The following is a 17,580-nucleotide window of genomic DNA, read 5'->3' as shown; positions in this document are numbered from 1 at the left end:
ACAGTAGTGGGTGTGACGGAGATTGTCACTCTCTATATGTGTTTAAAAAACAACAACTTGTGTGCTGTGCTGCATTTCCATTCAGTTGTCTGCCACCGCCTCGAGGGGGGAGTTTGGTTTGAGGCTAGAACGGAGCTGATGGACATGAGATGAGGCAGCGACCTCAACCTGTGGCTCACACCCCTCAGAAAACCCCGAGGACTGGAGATCTAGAAACTAACTAAACACAATCAGCTGACTCACAATCACAATCACTACAAATAGTAATATTTCTATTGTTTAAGTTGATATTCTTGTTTGGAGATTGAACAAGAAGCAGCAACCACTTGTAACCAGCATGTCACATCTGCCTCTTGCCAGGTTTAAGAGGGTTACTACTGTAGCTCCTGTGAAAACCCTCCACACACACACACACACACACTACATGAGACACTTTGAACGCTATAGTTTCAGCGCCTTTGTGCTCTCATTTGTTTGTCTTTTATGGAAGCCTTGTAATCAGAGAAAGCTTCCCAACAAGGAGAGAACAGGATCATTTTCCTGTTAACAAAGTGTTAAGAGTTGCCAGGTTTCGCTCCCGTTTCACCAATTATCTTTGCACATTAGACTTAGCTCAGTTAAGAGGGAAAAAAGCAGCTAAATGAGATGCAGATGTAGCTGAGGAAAATGCTTTTTTTTTTTTAATGTTTTAGATGGCGTTAAAATCCCTTTTTTGTTATCAGCAGAAAATTTCCTTTACATGTGTTTTGGTGTCATCTGTGCGATGTGATAAGTGTTTGATACACATTTACAGGTCTTTTAGCTGCAACACATTGTGGTGATTTGATTTTTTTTAATTTTTTTCCTCTCTCCTTTAAAGCCGATCTCCCTCCCGCTCACCAACTGGAAGGTGGCAGGCTGTCAGAAGGATTTTAATGTGTCGAGGCAGCATGTGACAACTCCATTCTCTATGGGCTGTGTTCCTTGCCGCGGCTTAAGTCTCTTATTGAATGGAGAATCTTAACCCAGTTGATGTCACTAGGAAATTATGTTTATTCGTTCTAAGAATAAATGCTTAAAAGAGTCTGTTCCAGTTCGCTGATGGGTCACAGTTGTTCTTTATTATCATCACCATTCCTTCTGCTACGCTTTGCTTTGCTCTGCTCTCTCGGTCGCGTTTTTTTTTTTTTTTTTCTGTGTGATTTACATTATGCATATAGGATCCACTTTGCTTTCATGTTCAGATTCAGCCATCTTGATTTTATCAATGACACATTCCCTGTCTTCTGTAAATTGTTACAAAAACAGATCTCATTAACTTTGTATGCAAGCGATGCAATTTGATGTAAGCAGAAAAACGGTCATCGACAAAACAACCTTTCTGATTTTACAGTCTTTGGTCTTTTGCACTCATCATGCAGCAAAAAGTAGGTAAAAAACAACAACTATATTAATCATGGAGGTGCTTTCAGGCAGTGGTGGTTTGACTGTCTCCCAAAGTTCACTGCAGAAAAACATCCCTGTAGAGGTTTTCATTTGGTTCATTTGGTTTCAGCATGAATGAACTTTTAACATTAGATGAATACGAACTTCACACAAGAAGTGGAAAGGCTGTTTCTGGTTTTGATAGTCACATTGCGTATGAAAAGGAAGCTTGAAAAATGGATGAGGGGAAAAAAAAAAAAAATCCTGCCTACTCAGATCCCTCCGGCTGAGACAACGCTGCACTTTTTAACTACTGTCGATTAATTAACAGTGTGTAGCTGTCTTTGGTAATGATATGGCTAATGTGGTGAATAACAGTCATTATGTCAAGTTTGTGGAGCCTGTAATTTAGTAATTTGATAGTCATACTCGGGATGTCACCTCATGTTTTCCTGAGCTCTCTGTGATGAAAACATCACACATGAGGGTTAAAATTAGAAAAGTTGTGGTGCATGAAGATTTGTCAGTCTTCACGGTCTTTGGTGACTTCACCCGACCGTAGTTTTAGTGATGTGTGTGACTGTCATATCTGGTTGTGTTCTTTGGATGTTATGCACTTTATTGTAGTTATGTTTGTTGTATTTGTCCTTTTTCTTTTTAGTCAGGCGTAATGTTTGTGTTTCTTTGTCTGCTGCACTCAATCTGTCTCACATGAGGGAGCTTGCTCTAAATGAAATTACCTGATTAAAAAAAAAGTTAGATATACAGATCCCTGTAGTGCGTGTCTGACTCTGCGGTAGTCTGAGTCTGTACAAATGGGATTTCCACCACCTATTAAAGCTTTAGTCAGCAATGATCTCAGCTTTCCAGCAGCCTCAGGTCTGAATGTTTAACATTTAACTGTATGTAGATAATTGTTAAATGTTTAACTTTATCACCCTGACCTAGTTTTTCTTTAGACATATGTCTGTTTCATTTTGGGTCAACATGGTGAGAGCAACTAAAAGAAACAGGGTCAAATTCCTTATATGTAAATACACACTTGGCCAACGAAGCGAAGGTAGTAAATGGTCTCAAATCTACTTTACAAAAGTCTTGAATGGCTTCTGTTGTCTGGCATTGGCAGAAACGATCAGTGCTTAAGTTATGAAATGTCTTGTGATATCGGGCTGTCTGCAGATTTTGCGCTTTGTCTCTACATTGAATTGGCAATTCAGTATTGATCTTGGCACAAAAAAAACATCTTAATTGTTTGAACAATTATACAATTTTCTTGGGAAATAAATGAAGTGTGACTCAAATGTCAATAAATTAATGCACTTGGGTTTCTTCCCTTTGCAAACAGGTGTACAACTGAATCATATGTGGAAACAAGTTTTTAAAAAGGCCTTAATTCGATTGATTATATGCATTTCAAGTCGAGTTGTTGTTAATGTTATGCATGTTGTGGTCTTAATGTTAATATCCTCTATCTGTGTGTCTCCGTGCAGGTCTGGTCTCAGGTTTAGAGATTACCTCGACAGAGGCGACCTCCTTGGAGAAAGCCAGCGGTCAGAGTGTGAAGCTCGACTGCCAGTTTTCTCTGGCTCCTGAAGACTCTGGACCCCTGGACATCGAATGGAGCTTGCTGTCTTCCGACAACCAGAAAGAGGACAAAGTGGTACGTGCAAATGTTCCCCAAAAACAGAAAGAAAAATGTGCATAATATGAAACATTTGGCTTTTACTTATTATCTTAATGGTTATCCACCAATCTAACGCAGTCATTTTATAAATGTGCAGTCAGGTCAAGCTTTGTTTTCGCCCAGATCTTCTGTATGTAGTCTTTAAACCCAAAACTAATTAATTTATTCAGTCTTCATGTGGTTGCTGTAACCTGCTCTGTTGTTATTGTGCGTGTGTGTGGCCTGGTCAATTGTGCCGTCGGTGAAATGCAATACATGCTATTATGCAGTAGGTGTGTATTTTCTCGAGGAGTTGCACTGTAACATGGGAAGCATACTGTATGCGAGAGCGATGTAATTTGAGCCATGTGTATTTCTACAGAGCATTTGTTCTCTGCAAAGCTCTGACACAGACACAGGACGAGCGGTGGGAGCTCCCTTTATCCCAGGCAGCGTCTTTCCTTTCCAGCATGGCCCTCAGCCACGAAAACGAAAGACTACACACACAGCTTCTACAGGAACTCCAGATGCCCTCGGGGCTTTTCGCGGCCTTAGAGACAGATTCCTGCTACGGATCGTTCCAGTGGTGTGGTCCTATCTCCCACCTGTCACAAAGCTTTCCCATCCTCCTATTACACCTCTTTTCACTTGTTTCCTGTGGCTTTAATGTTCTTGTTGTTGTTTTGTTTTTTTCTAGATTGTTATAAATAGGCCACAAACTCATCATTAGGCTTCTCTGTCTTTGTCATCCACCCACTGCCCCCCCTCCCCCTCACCCCCCCGTCCACTGACACCCTACTGTCACCAACGCAGAGCTCTGCGCTCTTGCTATTCGTCAATGCTTTCTCCACTGTCTGGAGTTGTGCCATTAAAGAGACACTAATTACCCCCATCTATTTATTTTTGACCTACTTTCTTTTCACTTTGAGTCATTAACTTGTGAAGTGGAGGAAATGGAGGTGGAGTCAGAACGTCTGTCAATACTGTTTGTTGTTAGCAAGTCGGTATTTTATCTTATGACGAAATTTCCGTGCTTTTAATATTTTCCAATTGTTTTGTTTTTTCAGTCTTAATGCCACACAGGGGGTGTTTTGCTAATAGCACCCTCCTCTCCTCTCACTATTGTTTTTCCAAATTGAATCTGATTCCACAGTGTATTTTCTGTTTTATATGGTATTTTTGCTGAACAACCATGAATGTTGCTAAACCTTTGTTGGAATTTAAACTGGCCAGACATCTCTCTCTGAACGTATTTGTTCTCCTTGACCTATCTGATTTCCCTCGCTATACACACACACACACTCACATTCATATAGCCGTTAACCAAAATGAAGTCACGCACAGACTAAAGTCTTTGTAATTAGCGGCATATTAATTCCAAGGGGCTGCTTTTAATATATGTGACAGTGTTCAGTGGGATCAGTGTGATCTGCTTGGACCAAAGCTACCAGGTCAGTCAGGCAATGCAGTGAGAATGGTGGCTCAAGTTTATAGCCAGAGGCTGGTGGATGATCAGAAAGCATGGAGAACCTTTGCTCACATGGCTTGAGATTAGAAAACCCGGGTGCCCTTAAAGGAGCAGGAGCAGGAGCAGGAGCAGGCAGCCACTGTGAGATAAAACTTGAAAGCAGATAACCAGTCAACAGCATCGGTCCCATGTGGTCGTATGAACTGAGAACTCAAAGCCCTGCATCTGCAGACACACAGCTTGACTATGTGTGGTGTGCCTGGCATGTTCAAATAACCCCTAATTTAGGAATTTAATTCATATTAATGAATCATATATCCCTGCTGTGCTGTATTTTTTAGTGCATTGATGCAATCGGACGTAATGCCACCACCACATTATCTATTCAGACCAGTATCTGATGATGATGGGGGAGTGATGCTCCCCTTCATCTGGAAATACCCCACATATCACCGGGGTCTTTTTTGAGGCTGGTGAAGCATAGCTAATGTTTGTTGCTTTGTTGGGCTTGAATGGGAGATACCAAGCATGCCTACAGTAAGAGTCATTTGCATTTGGCCCTCATTCCCTGGCCACACAGTAGCTGAAAGGAGGGTGTGCGCCCTGTGTCTTTGCCACCACTGTGAGAACAATGAGGGGAAAACAATTACGAAAACCAAATCTGGTGTGAATGGGAGAGGAGGAGGATGCTGAGAGAAATGCGTTGAAAATACACGGCTTTATCCCATGTCATGCAAAACTGCTTCTTTTTTTTTTTTTGTCCTTGAGCGTTGCAACAAAGCCTTTTGTTTATTGTTTATTGGTTATTGTGACAGGAGTTTGCATATGTTAACAAGGTGTTGGAGGATTTGAATGTAAAGCCATGACACCAAAAAAGAGAAAAGGAAAAAAACACATAATTTTTTACCACCATGTATGCATGATCTTGACCATGCTTATTAGCTCCTCTATAGCCTCAGCGATGAAGGCGCTAATTCTGTTTTCAGCTCGCGTTTCTGCTTCAACCTTGTAAAACAGCTTGGAGCAGAGCTGTTCCTGTAAAAGTACGTGGTGGCGGTGGCAGCAGCAGGACTCAGAGTTTCAGATGAAAAAGCTCTGTGGGAGCACAAAGACATTAGACTGTGTGAGCTGTGTGGGGTTGTTTAGAGTATACAGGTGGCTCAGTCCTCTGCTTTGCCTCTCAAATGATCTGCGTCTCTTTCCTCTTCCCTCCCCCGAGCAAAACAGCATCACATGATGATGACAATGACCTCATCTTTTTACATGTGTCTGGTGAAACTATAAGCCCGGCCAATAGACGTCCTTTTGCTTGTGCGGCAATGATCCGTCCACTGAGAACGGCCGGGCCAGGTGGCGATTGTATCATTGAGTGACCTATCTGTTATGAAACACAGCAGACAGTGGCGCTCCTCTGTCCTCTCTCCAGCCTCTGCCAGCTTGTCTAGTCATTTGCCCTTTTCATTTTCATTCCCCGGGCTCTTTATGGGATTTTTTTTTTCATTGGATCATGATTCTCAAGGTTATTGTGCAGTTAAGTTTTTTTTTTTTCTCTCCTTCTTTTGTTATATAGGTATGCTTGTTTGTGTGAGCACTCCTCATTTGAAGTGTTGGAGGCCAAGTGAGAGTTCTTGTCTGGTTTAGCTCAGGGGCACTTTAATTTCCTCTTCCTTCATGGTCTCGTTCCCACATATCGCTGTTATTACGGCTGATGCTCTGATCCCCAGCGAAGTTAGGAAGAAGATAGGTTTCCCTCCCCTGAGACTGGAGAGGAATTTCACCCGGGTTACCTACCTGTTTACATGGCTAATACGTACAAGCTGAACACAGCAGCAGGAGCAGCCGGTGATGAGAGCATCGAGCTTTGCCTCTCTCTCTCTCTACGCTACCTCGCTTGCTCCAGAAACTTCATCTTCCAGTTGGAAATGGAGCAACAAGGCAACTCGGTGTCGGCTCGCTCTCTCACTCGCTATAGTACCTCACTGACTCTGTTTCCCTTTGTTTTGCTGCTCTCATGCTTCCTTTGAGTGCTCTGCCTTCCTCTGATGGGTTCATTATTCTTCTTCTCCTCCCTGCCATGTTTAGTACTTCTACTTCTTCTCTCCTCCTCCTCCTCCTCTCCCACCCAGGGGTATTGCTGTGCGTTGATCGTGTAGTGGCACAGAAAAAGCCTGTTGATGATGACTGTCTCCATGGAAATGTGGAAGAATATGCCAGTGTCTATAAAGGAGAATGAGAACTCTTTTCATTGTTTGCGCTTCTTTTTTCCTCCCTTGTTCTTTTCCTTGTGTTTTCTGTTTTCTGCCTCCACTATCACCCCTGCTACTAACTAACTAACTATGAGTCTTGTCGGCTCCACCTGGCCTTTATTTCCAGGCATTTCCTTGCTGCTCTCAGACTCAGAGAGACCCAGACTATGTGTGTGTGTGTCTGTGTGTGTGTCTTTGTGCTGGACAGAACTGGGGGGTTAGTGCTCTTTGTTGACACAGCAGGTGTTGATTTGGCTCCACAGTGGTGGCTTTGTTTGTTCCACCTTCATTCTTCTTAAGCACAGAAAGGGCAGAGCGGCACAGGCTGAAGGGCACTGCAGAGATAAAAGAGACGCTGCTTTCTGTCTTCCATATATTTTTGGTTGGTTCAGTGAGCAAGGCCCTTTTGCTTTCAGGAAGCACACAACAGCTTTCTCAAGGCCTCCGGTCTATTTGGGCTTTAATAACCATAAAAACAGATAAGCCAGATACATGACGTCAGTGCCTCTAACTCTCTCTTCCCTTTCACTTTCTTTTCCCTCACCAGGTGATCCTGTACTCGGGTGACAGGGCCTACGAGGACTACTACCCACCCATGAAGGGTCGAGTCCACTTCAACTCAGCGGACCCCAAAAACGGCGACGCCTCCATCAACCTGACGGGGCTGAAGTCGACGGACACGGGCACCTACCAATGCAAGGTGAAGAAGGCTCCCGGCATCCGCAGCAGGAAGATGCTGCTGATCGTCATGGGTGAGTGACACAGTTGCTGCAGCTGGACAAACTACTGATACTGCTGCTGATGCTCGTTCATTCGTTCGTCCAGCAGTGGTTTTTTTTTCTCACAGGGTAAATTCTTTCTCTCCACACAGTGGAAATGCACCAAATCACACGCCCTTTGCCCTCCTTGGCTGTTTTGATGTAATCCCTTCTAAAAATCGAGTGCATAACCTTCCCAGTGGCTGCACAGTGTTGCCCTCTTTGTGATACACAATTCTGTATTCACCCGAGATGCTCGCTCTCCGATTATGTCTAAATTCATAATCCTGATCCTTTTTTTTTTTTTTTTTTACTAAATATTACAGTCCTGATTTATTATAGTATATCACAAGTATTAGTCTTGATGAACAGAACAGCGTTTGCCCCTGGCAGTTCATAACTGTGTTTTTGGTTTTTGGCAACTGATAATAACAATAATGAAGATGATAGTTCATGATATGATGTGGATATGTATTTTTATTATTGAAAACATGAATTGACTGAGCAGTACAGCCAGATACTACAGGCATGGGTTAACTAGAAGATGATAATTTCCCAAGCCAACCATATTATCTTGTCCTATGCACTCAGACGGCTTTATATTAGACAGCGTGAGATGGATGACACATGAGAGTTGTATAAGTCAGATGATTCACCGCCTAAGCAAACACACACTCGCACACATTGGCCTTGTTGGTCGGTCAACTGACTAAATGATGTCGAAAGTAAATCGCCTCCCGAAACCTGCCTGGTATTTGCATATGGGGGAAAAACAACCCACATGTCATGCTGTAGGATGTGTTATCTGTTATCAGAGTAGTGTGTCCTCCTCTCTAAAGATAGGAGCGGTTTCCCTGTAATGTCTGCTGCTGCTCCGCTCGTTCCTGTTGACATGACATCACGTCGTCATGGCATGTGTGTAAATGTTACTGCACTGCACCAACTAGCTTGACCAGAAAGACAAGAAGAGAGAGCTATGGGAAAACAAACAGGTTCCTCTGATGTTGTGTTGTGGCACCATTAAGCAGCTATACCTCATAAAAAACCAATGAATGGCCACTGATAATCTGAACATTAACTGTAACTACAGCTGACCCAAGAGCCATTGACAAAGACCCTGGGGAGGCCGTTGTAATAAAAACTGATCTGACCAGAAGCAACGTGAAAAATTGAGTCACTCCCCCCCTACCACCCATCACACACACACACACACACACACACACACACACACACACACACACACACACACACACACTCAATGGCCGCTCTCTTCTGTGCTGCAGTTCCACATTCCTCGCCACTGAGGGAAGTCGGCCGATCTGCTGATTTGTCAGTTGTTTTAATGCTTATTGTTACATTTCGATCAGTCCCATTGTTAAAGGGTATCATCTCACCAAACTGTGCTTACGTAGTTAACCACTCCTGCAGCACAGGAATGAGGATGCACATTAACAGGCTCAATAACAGTCAAACATGTTGCCGATGTGTCATCCAAATATCCACCCATTTATGTTAGTGCTTACAATAAACCTACAATGTGTTTCTCCTTGTAAATGATTCATTAAAACATCATCCAGGGTTACAGTTACTATTTTGCAGTATTAAAAGGTCAGATGGTGTTAGCCCAAAGTTGTTGTTTTATGACAAAACTGTAAGTTTAACTTTGATTGTGGATAAATGTACACCTCTTAAGCTATATATTATGTGTGTGTTTGTGAGAGAGACAAATGGCTGGAGGCTACAGCAGTGGACAGGCTGCTAGGTATTGACCCCAGGGGTATACAGTAGGGTGTACAAAGAAACAGTGACAAGGAGAGGCGAGGACATCTTGCCTGCTCTGCATTTTACCTTCAGGTTGATCTTGTCACAAGGTGGATGCACCTCAGAACAGGCGTGCATACATATGTGTGCGCAAACATAAACATACCTCATTTTATACACTGGGTGCTTGTCACAAACACTGCCACATGCAGGTGCACACACATGCTGACACCTGCAGTGTACATAGTGTCCGGGTAGCGTACAGCGAGTAGTATCCCCCCTTATTGTGTATTCTCCTCTGGTTACAGCAGGACATTGAAGATAACACAAGGAGAGTAGAGGACTGTATGTCAGCAACTTACTCTCACAACTGTTTCTCACTTATCTCTACCTGTACTCCCAGCAGCCAGTCTCTCAGCTGGGCCTCAAGTCCAGACAATCCTCATTAGGGCTGGGTATCGCTACTGGTTTACTGAATCGATTTGACTTCGATTCACAAGGTCCCGATACGATTCAAAGGATTTATTTTAAGATATTTCAGTTTTAATACCAATATTGCTTGGTTATGAAAGAGATTTTCACGGAGCTAATGCTGCAAATTGTACAAAAATGGAACTCGCTAACCTGCTGCATTATTAAATTGTTCATCTTTAATTGAAAATTGATGCAAAAGCAGCTACATTTATGCACATTTATTTAACATAACCCACTCCAGAAGTAAACAGTGCAACTCTTGAAGTACAGTCATGGGTTATATGAAATGGATGGACACAACAAAATGTAAACGGCAGCGTGTGATCATGCTGCTCTTTGATCTTGTCCGGTTTGTCGGATCGCACAAATTGCTAGAGATCTGCGCAATCGCTCGAGACTAACAAGCATAAAATGGCAAAGATCAATCTAAGCATTTTATGAGTTGATATTGCATCTATGCTGGTCCGGTCGCTTTTCCACTGTGCTAACCCTCCTCCCGGCCATGTGCATTTGTTTACGGCAAGAAAACAATCAATAGAGCGGTAGATAACGTTATATATCCTATATACAGTGTTGCGACATGTATATTTGTGTAGTTTAATCTATCAAACAAGAGATTACATCTTATGGGGCGCGTTTGTGTTGTGGCGCACAGAGACAAGAGCTGCAAAGTTGGTATTCCTCATCACATCCAGGATTTGTCTGGCCACCAATCGCTTATATCTCAGTTTACCATTCAACAGTCAGTCGTCACTGCGGGAAGTTGTGCTCCTACTGACTATAATGAATACCACAATCCAGCTATCCCTTTCTGCTTATCTCTCCTGCAGGATAGCCTTGTGCACCTCATAAATCTCTATTCATTGTTCATTTAACAGAGCCAGGTTGGCTGCATCGCTCTGCCCATTATCTCCCCGTGCTCCTGCAGCCTCCGTCACCTTCCTCTTTGACCTCATCTTTCAAACAAATAAATCTCTCAGCTCATCGGACAGCCGTCCTAATACTGCAGGAGCTGTGTGTGTGTTAGAGCCCTCAGACATGTCGAGTTGACTTTCACCTTTAAAAGACGCGTTCAAAATGTCGTAGCTCCCTGACATTTACTGGTGTGGTAGCCCATGAGTGTGTGTGTGTGTGTGTGTAGGTGCAACACAGCAGCAGCAGGTCAGTGAGTTAGGAGTCGTGCAGCCTTGGCTCCCTTCACACCACCATCTGTCCGTCACCACTCGCTTAATTTTTTTTGCTCAGCCGCTCTCTGTGTCGCCCGCTCCATCCTGACCTTATGTATGTTTATTAGATTAGTAGGAGCACTCAGTACTGTCGGACTGCTGTTAATCCTTACTGTTGTGCCTGTTAAGCCCCCCCACCAACCCACTACCCCTCCCTCCCTTCTTCCTGACACCTGGTTCAGATCTGGAGAGCCCCACTCCAGGGTTTTGTTGCTACAGAACCCACAACCACGTCAGCTTTCTGTCCATTATCAGCACAGAGCACAGACTTAACGGCCTCACGTTTTCTCTATCCTAAAATTACCCATCATAATTCACTTTCTCCTTTTCCCCTCCCCCTTTTCCTCCCTCTTTACCTCCTCACCTGGCTGCCTGCGTGTCTGGGTTTCACTGGAGACGGTCTGCTTTTAATTTGGCGCTCTGTTTGTTTTTGGGTCCCCCCATCTCATCTGCTGCCAACACGCTGGCTGGCCGACAAGTGTTTGCACACGTTTTTAAGAAAAGAAAAGCTTTGCCGGCTCCACCCTTTTGTGTGTGCATGCTTGTTTGTTGTTTGTTTGTGTGTCCAATGTGGCGCAGCTCCAACTTCATCGCAAATATCCTGAGTGACGGCTCCTGTAATGACAGCAGCTGTATCAATTACTCTGATTACTGCTCTCATTACGCTGATGACTGCTGCTTTGAGCGAGGGAGAGCAAATCAAATTTCAGAACACACAACAAGACACATAGACACACACAGCATATAGACACCACAACACTCAAGACTGGAAAAATAAGCGGGTTTGTCAGCAGGACGGCCGCGTTGTTCTGAGTTAATGTGACCACCTGGATGGCGTCTGCTCCTTTTCACCTTTCTCAATCACTTCTCTCCCCCTTTTACGTCACAGTGAAGCCGTCCAAGCCCAGGTGCTACGCCGAAGGCCCCACGCAGGAGGGAAAAGACGTTGTGCTGAAGTGCATGTCCAGCGAGGGCACCAACCCGCTGCAGTACGTCTGGGAGAGGACCAGCGACAACAAGCTGCTGCCCGCCTCGGCCGTGTCGGGTAATGGACCCCTTCACAATCACTCCCAAACAAACAACAAAACAGTTACCAAGTCCTTCACACAGGTCTGCTTTCTGTTTAACGCTGTCATCTCTTCAATGATGTGTTCCTCGCCCTCGCTGCAGATCCTGTGGGAGGCACCATTAACGTGAGAAATGCATCTGCCAGCGCATCTGGCACCTACCGCTGCACTGCCAGCAATCGTGTTGGCGCCGAGGAATGTGTACTATATCTCAACATAACACCTCGTGAGTACTCTGATAACTTCACGTTGATGACCTTGTTTCACATTTAGACTTGTTGCTCCGCTCTCTGACCACCGCCTTAAAAGCAGAAACAGTCGGCTGGCTAATGTATCTGCACTCAGACAAAAAGCTAAATCAGATTTTTCCTTCCTTTCCCTACCTTTTGCATCTTCAAGAGTACAGTTTAGCCCCATGTGACTAGAATATATAAACGTACTTTATGTATGTAAACACATGGTAATATTGAGAACACACTTCAGAGTTTATAGTCTTGCCAGCAGCTCTGTAAAGCTACATTACATACAGCTGTGCTATTAGGTAAATGCTTAAGTTTGGCAGATAAAGTATTTACCACGTTAAAAAGTTTAGCCAGAACAAAATTCAACAGGGTGATGCATTTGTTTTTAACATCTTGCCAAAACATTTCTATCCATAAAAAAAAGTTGTTGATAATATGGGAGGAACTAACAGTCAACTAATCTAATGTTTATTTCTCGGAATCAACATCAGAAAACTGTGTAAGATAGTGGTAAAATGTCCTAGAGCCCTCTGTGGTTTTATCAAACGTCTTTTTATTCAAGTTAAAAACTTGAAGAAACTCTGTTGCTGTAATTACAAAAGAAGGAAACCCAGCAAGTTGTCATATTGCAACATAAGCCATATGTTATGTTTCATTTATTAGTACTACTAAGTGCGTTATTCCTGTATCTGCACTAGTAGTACATGTGTCAGTGCTGGCTCACAGACAGTCACATCCCAGTAGTTTCTTCACCAATAAATAGAGGATGTTCCCTCCCCTGATGACCTGCTTGAGCGACTGTGAGCGACAGCTTAAACGTACACAGTACATCCACATGCTGGTGGCACCTCTCCAACTCCAAATATCAATACAATTGGCTATTACTATAATGATTAATAAGATTATTTTGACATTGCCTAGGCTACTCCAGTTACAGTTAATGATAACAAAATACAATATTGTTTTGGCAAAATAGAGTTTGCATTTATTGTCATATGAACAATATGAAAAAAATAACTAACATCAAGTTGGTGTCATCAGCTCTTGGCACTGAAGCATTCTTGATATTAACAGTAATAATAATTCTCAAGCAAAAACTTAAATGGTAGTTGCATTACAGACCACGGTTAAGGTAATAAATTTCACAATTCGAAGCGCACATTAGGGAGAAATAAACAGTAAACTAGTCTGGGATATTTGAGTGTGCAACTTTTTTTGTGTTCTGGGCAAAGAGGTGGGGAGCAGTGTGCAGTTGCACAGTAAAACAACTTAGAGGGAACAGTGATGGGAAATGATTTCGGTAAAAATCTTGACAGTTTATTATTTCTACAGAAAGAAACCACCGAATAAGTAACAGGCAGCATCATAACACAGTCGTCTTCCCAGCGACTCCACCGCTGGCACGGAAATCCTCCTGAAGATGCTGTTAGATCTAGAAGTGGCAGAATACAGAGAGAGAGAGAGATCCACGGTTTGAGGATTTAGACAGCATGTCTAGTGTTGAGCGTCTTGGGAAGTTAGTAGCTGTGGTACCACATGCTGTGACAGCACTGTCAGCCTCAACTGCTGCAGCAGCAACGAGCAGCTGTAGCCGGGAACTGGAACATGATGCTGCCGTTGTTTTACTTCACTTTTCCTTCACCTGTCGCCGTTTGGTCTTGTTACTGAGCGTTGTTTTTCTGGCTCAGGATCAATATTTTATTCAGTTGATATAAAGCTTCTGCACAACAGAGTGTGTCAGACATACGGCTTTCTCCTTTACACACCAGGAAATATCACTCTGCCTTTCGAAGCTGGACAATTACTTGAGTTACTTTATGAATTTATAACCGTCTCCACCAGACCGCTGCTCTTAGGTCTTAGCCTTAGTTGTTATTATATCATTGCCATAGTTACCAGCCCTCCTAACCTTTTCTTCCCTGTGCCGTTCAGCCCCCAACACAGCAGGCATCATTGCAGGAGCCATCATCACTGTCCTCCTGATCCTCATCATTATTGCCATCATCCTGTTCTGCTGTTGCCGTGCTCGTCACAGGAAGAAGTACGAGAAGGAAATCTGCAACGAGATAAGGTACACTCTTTAAAACATCAGTGAGATTTGCTGACAGATCCCCCCCAAAGGCTGCGTTTTTTGATGGAGGAATATTTCATAGTCTTGGGCTGGCTGCATGATGAGAAATGTGTCACAGGTTTGTAATACTGGATTATAGATACACCTGATTGTTAATCTGAGCTGTGGTCATCTCAGATATGCACACACAGACACACACACACACAGCCCCAACAACAACCATGAAAATGTTTTTTCTCCATCAGCGTTTTTCTTTTTTTTTTTTAACTCCTCCTCAAATAAACAGCTGTGGTAATCAGTTTGAAAGCTTTGTTTGCTCTGTGGATCCTGTGTCATGTCTGCTGCTGGCTGCTGGCTGCCCCCCACCCCCCCTCACCCCCCTCCACCCGTCCCCATCCAACTCAGCATCCGGCCCACAGGCTCTTTACAACCGCTGGGCTTACTATCACTCTGCTGCGGACTGAATCTGTCTAAGACCACAATGTGACACTGCTCATGCTGTAGGACAAAGAGGATTAGACCACTGGTCCGGTCTCGTATACACAGACACACAGACACACACACACACACACATTGGCTGAAACGCCACAGCAGCATGAAGCTATAGACTAAACAAGCTCTGGCCCCGCAGGCTCAGTTTGATTGAGCATTTAACTGGATTATTGCTGCTTATTAGTTGTTAATGTGGTGGCAGAGGGAGTAGAGGGCATAGCTGCATTTGGTTGCTCAGCTCAATATCTTCAGGCTATTACAAAGTCGGTGCAGCTGAGCAGTGCAGACAGACACTGCCCCGACCAATCAAACGGGCCAACTCCAATTAGTTATCCATTTTTATTGAGTCAAATCATGATTCGCTCTTGAAAGACTCCTCAAATCCTCATTGTTTTCACTCACTGTGGGCGGCAAGCGAGAGACATTTCACACTTTTTGTACCTGAATGACATCAGAATATATTATGGTGACTTAAAGCCCCAGTATGTAACTTATTTGGCTTTTTATTAGCAAAAATCAAATATTGCTTTCATAAATACGTATTTCACTGAAGTTGAATCACACCCGCATACAAATGAAAGCTTTCTGGTACCTTAGAATGAGTTGTTACAAGTCATTACAAATATCCAAGGGGGGGCGCACCGAACTGAGGCGGCCATGTTGCATCGCCATTTTTTACGTTGAGTGGCAGCGTGACCGTAGGTAACCACGGAAACTCAGCGGAGCTGTGGGCTCGGCCTGTTAAAACTGTCACCACTGTGTAGTGTGAGGAAGGACGGAGGCACTGGTGTTGCATTCAGGTGCAGTCAGGCAGACGGCCGTCGGCAAACCAACCGGATGTCATTTTACTCCATGAGAGAAAGGCGGTAAAACGCGGGTCAGGTAAACAATACGACATCACCATGACAACATATTGTCACGCCTGTATTGTTTTGCCTCGTGCTGGCGGACCACTTGTTTACATAGACGCTTGTTTATCCTACTACATGCAGCGTCTGTTGTCTGTCTGACGTCTGCCCGATTTCACGTGAATGCAACATCAAGAATACGTTCAGATATGCAAGAAAACCGCTCGATGGGGATAATTCCTACATATTATACCTTTAACTAAATGTGCTGCTGTCTCTGTCTTGTCTCCCGTCAGAGAGGACGTCCCCCCTCCTAAGAGCCGCGTGTCAACGGCGCGCAGCTTCACCGTGGGCAGCCAGCGCTCCTCCCTCGGCTCCATGTCTCCTTCCAACCTGCACGAGTACGCCCTGAAGCCCCAGTACGACAAGATCCCTTCGTCGGAGGACTACGAGAGGCCACCCAGCCACGCTCCGCTGCCCCCGCCCTCTGCCGCCAAGATGGCCGGCCCCAATCTCAGCCGCATGGGAGGAATCCCCGTAATGATCCCTGCCCAGAACAGGGATGGCTCGATCGTCTAGCATGTCCTCTTCCCGAGAAGGGACCATGAAACGAGGGGAGAGGGAATGAATGGAGGAAGGGAGTAGGACACAAGCCAATGAAGATGGAGCAAGAGCTGGGATGGGCTGACTCACCTGACTTTTAGCTCTTCATTATTTACAAACGGGAGTGTACTGCTCCTTGTGAAGACCTGGCTCTGCTGTGGTGCTGAGAAGAGAAGTTAAGTTGTACTGGAATCACAACAGAGCACATTAACTTTTTATCAAATACAAATACAGAAAAAAAAAAAAAAAAAAACTTTTATGAATTTTTCTTCCTGGACTTTCTCACAGAAATTATGAATTAGTGTGGATATACCGCAGAATGGTCAATATACAAATTATATTGTACATAAGTGAATGCATGTCTTTTTTGATATAGATGGCCCTCGCTGTAGAGATACTGTACTGTATGTTCAAATCAGATCCAGGCCCCTAATTGGCCAGCTGTACAGCTGTATGCATGCATGTATGTGTAAAATTGCAGCAGTATGTGTGCGTGAATATATGTTTATGTATGTGGAAGGGACTTGGAAGTATATAGTTCATTTATTGTCTTTAAATGCCTCCATAACAGTAAGATCATTTGTCAGGTGATCAAGTCTTTACTAGTTTTCTGACATGTTTTTAAATTCCATTCATTTATCATAAAATGAGTTGATTCTGACCTTTGGAAAAAAATTGAAAGACGAGAGGAAACTTCCCCCAGACTAAAGAAATCTTTGGACTGAGTTGAAAACAGTCTATTTAGGTCAGCCGTTTTCTGTTGAACCGTTTGCTTTTTGAATTGTCCAGTCAGGATTCATGTGGGGCGGCGGAAATGGACAGGATTGGCTGAAAGGGGAGAGGGGGAGCTTCAAGCCATCACATCTCGTGATTGGGTGGATTATTGCTTCTTGACTAAGCTTAAAAAACAATAAAAGACCAGTGCCCCCCCACCCCCCCTCAAAAACCCTCCTTCACAGATCTCAGAGGAGTTTTAGTGTATAGGGAAATAACGAGGACAGCTGGACAACAGGGTTCACTGAGCAATCAGCTTTGATTGTGTTTGACTGTCAACAGGCCCCTAACCTCAATGACCACCAAAACATCTAGACCAATCACACACACACACACACACACATTCAAACACACACACATATACACACTTCATTAGCAGGATAAGGGGCCCACGTCTTGATTTTTATGTAGCAGCAGTCACCCCCCCCCCTCAGATCTGCTGCAATCTCCTTATTCACAGTCGCATTACAAGGAGTCAGTATC

At 43.8% G+C, this 17,580-nt stretch overlaps 1 protein-coding gene across 1 annotated transcript in view; it reads left to right on the top strand.

Moving 5' to 3' along the window:
• cxadr (CXADR Ig-like cell adhesion molecule) overlaps positions 1 to 17,258 on the top strand; it is a 37,568-nt gene extending 20,310 nt beyond the window's left edge. Inside the window, exons 2-7 of the mRNA XM_085797323.1 lie at positions 2,895 to 3,064; positions 7,329 to 7,533; positions 11,890 to 12,045; positions 12,171 to 12,293; positions 14,242 to 14,380; positions 16,017 to 17,258. Coding sequence (XP_085653449.1) covers positions 2,895 to 3,064; positions 7,329 to 7,533; positions 11,890 to 12,045; positions 12,171 to 12,293; positions 14,242 to 14,380; positions 16,017 to 16,299 — 1,076 coding nt within the window. The 3' untranslated portion in view covers positions 16,300 to 17,258. The remainder of the gene's footprint in view (positions 1 to 2,894; positions 3,065 to 7,328; positions 7,534 to 11,889; positions 12,046 to 12,170; positions 12,294 to 14,241; positions 14,381 to 16,016) is intronic.
• Positions 17,259 to 17,580: the final 322 nt, after the last annotated feature.

Source organism: Trachurus japonicus, chromosome 14 (assembly GCF_045865225.1).
Source record: "Trachurus japonicus isolate A0001 chromosome 14, Traja_1.0".
In the NCBI taxonomy this organism is placed as follows: domain Eukaryota; kingdom Metazoa; phylum Chordata; class Actinopteri; order Carangiformes; family Carangidae; genus Trachurus; species Trachurus japonicus.
This window is presented reverse-complemented; position numbering and strand designations above follow the sequence as displayed.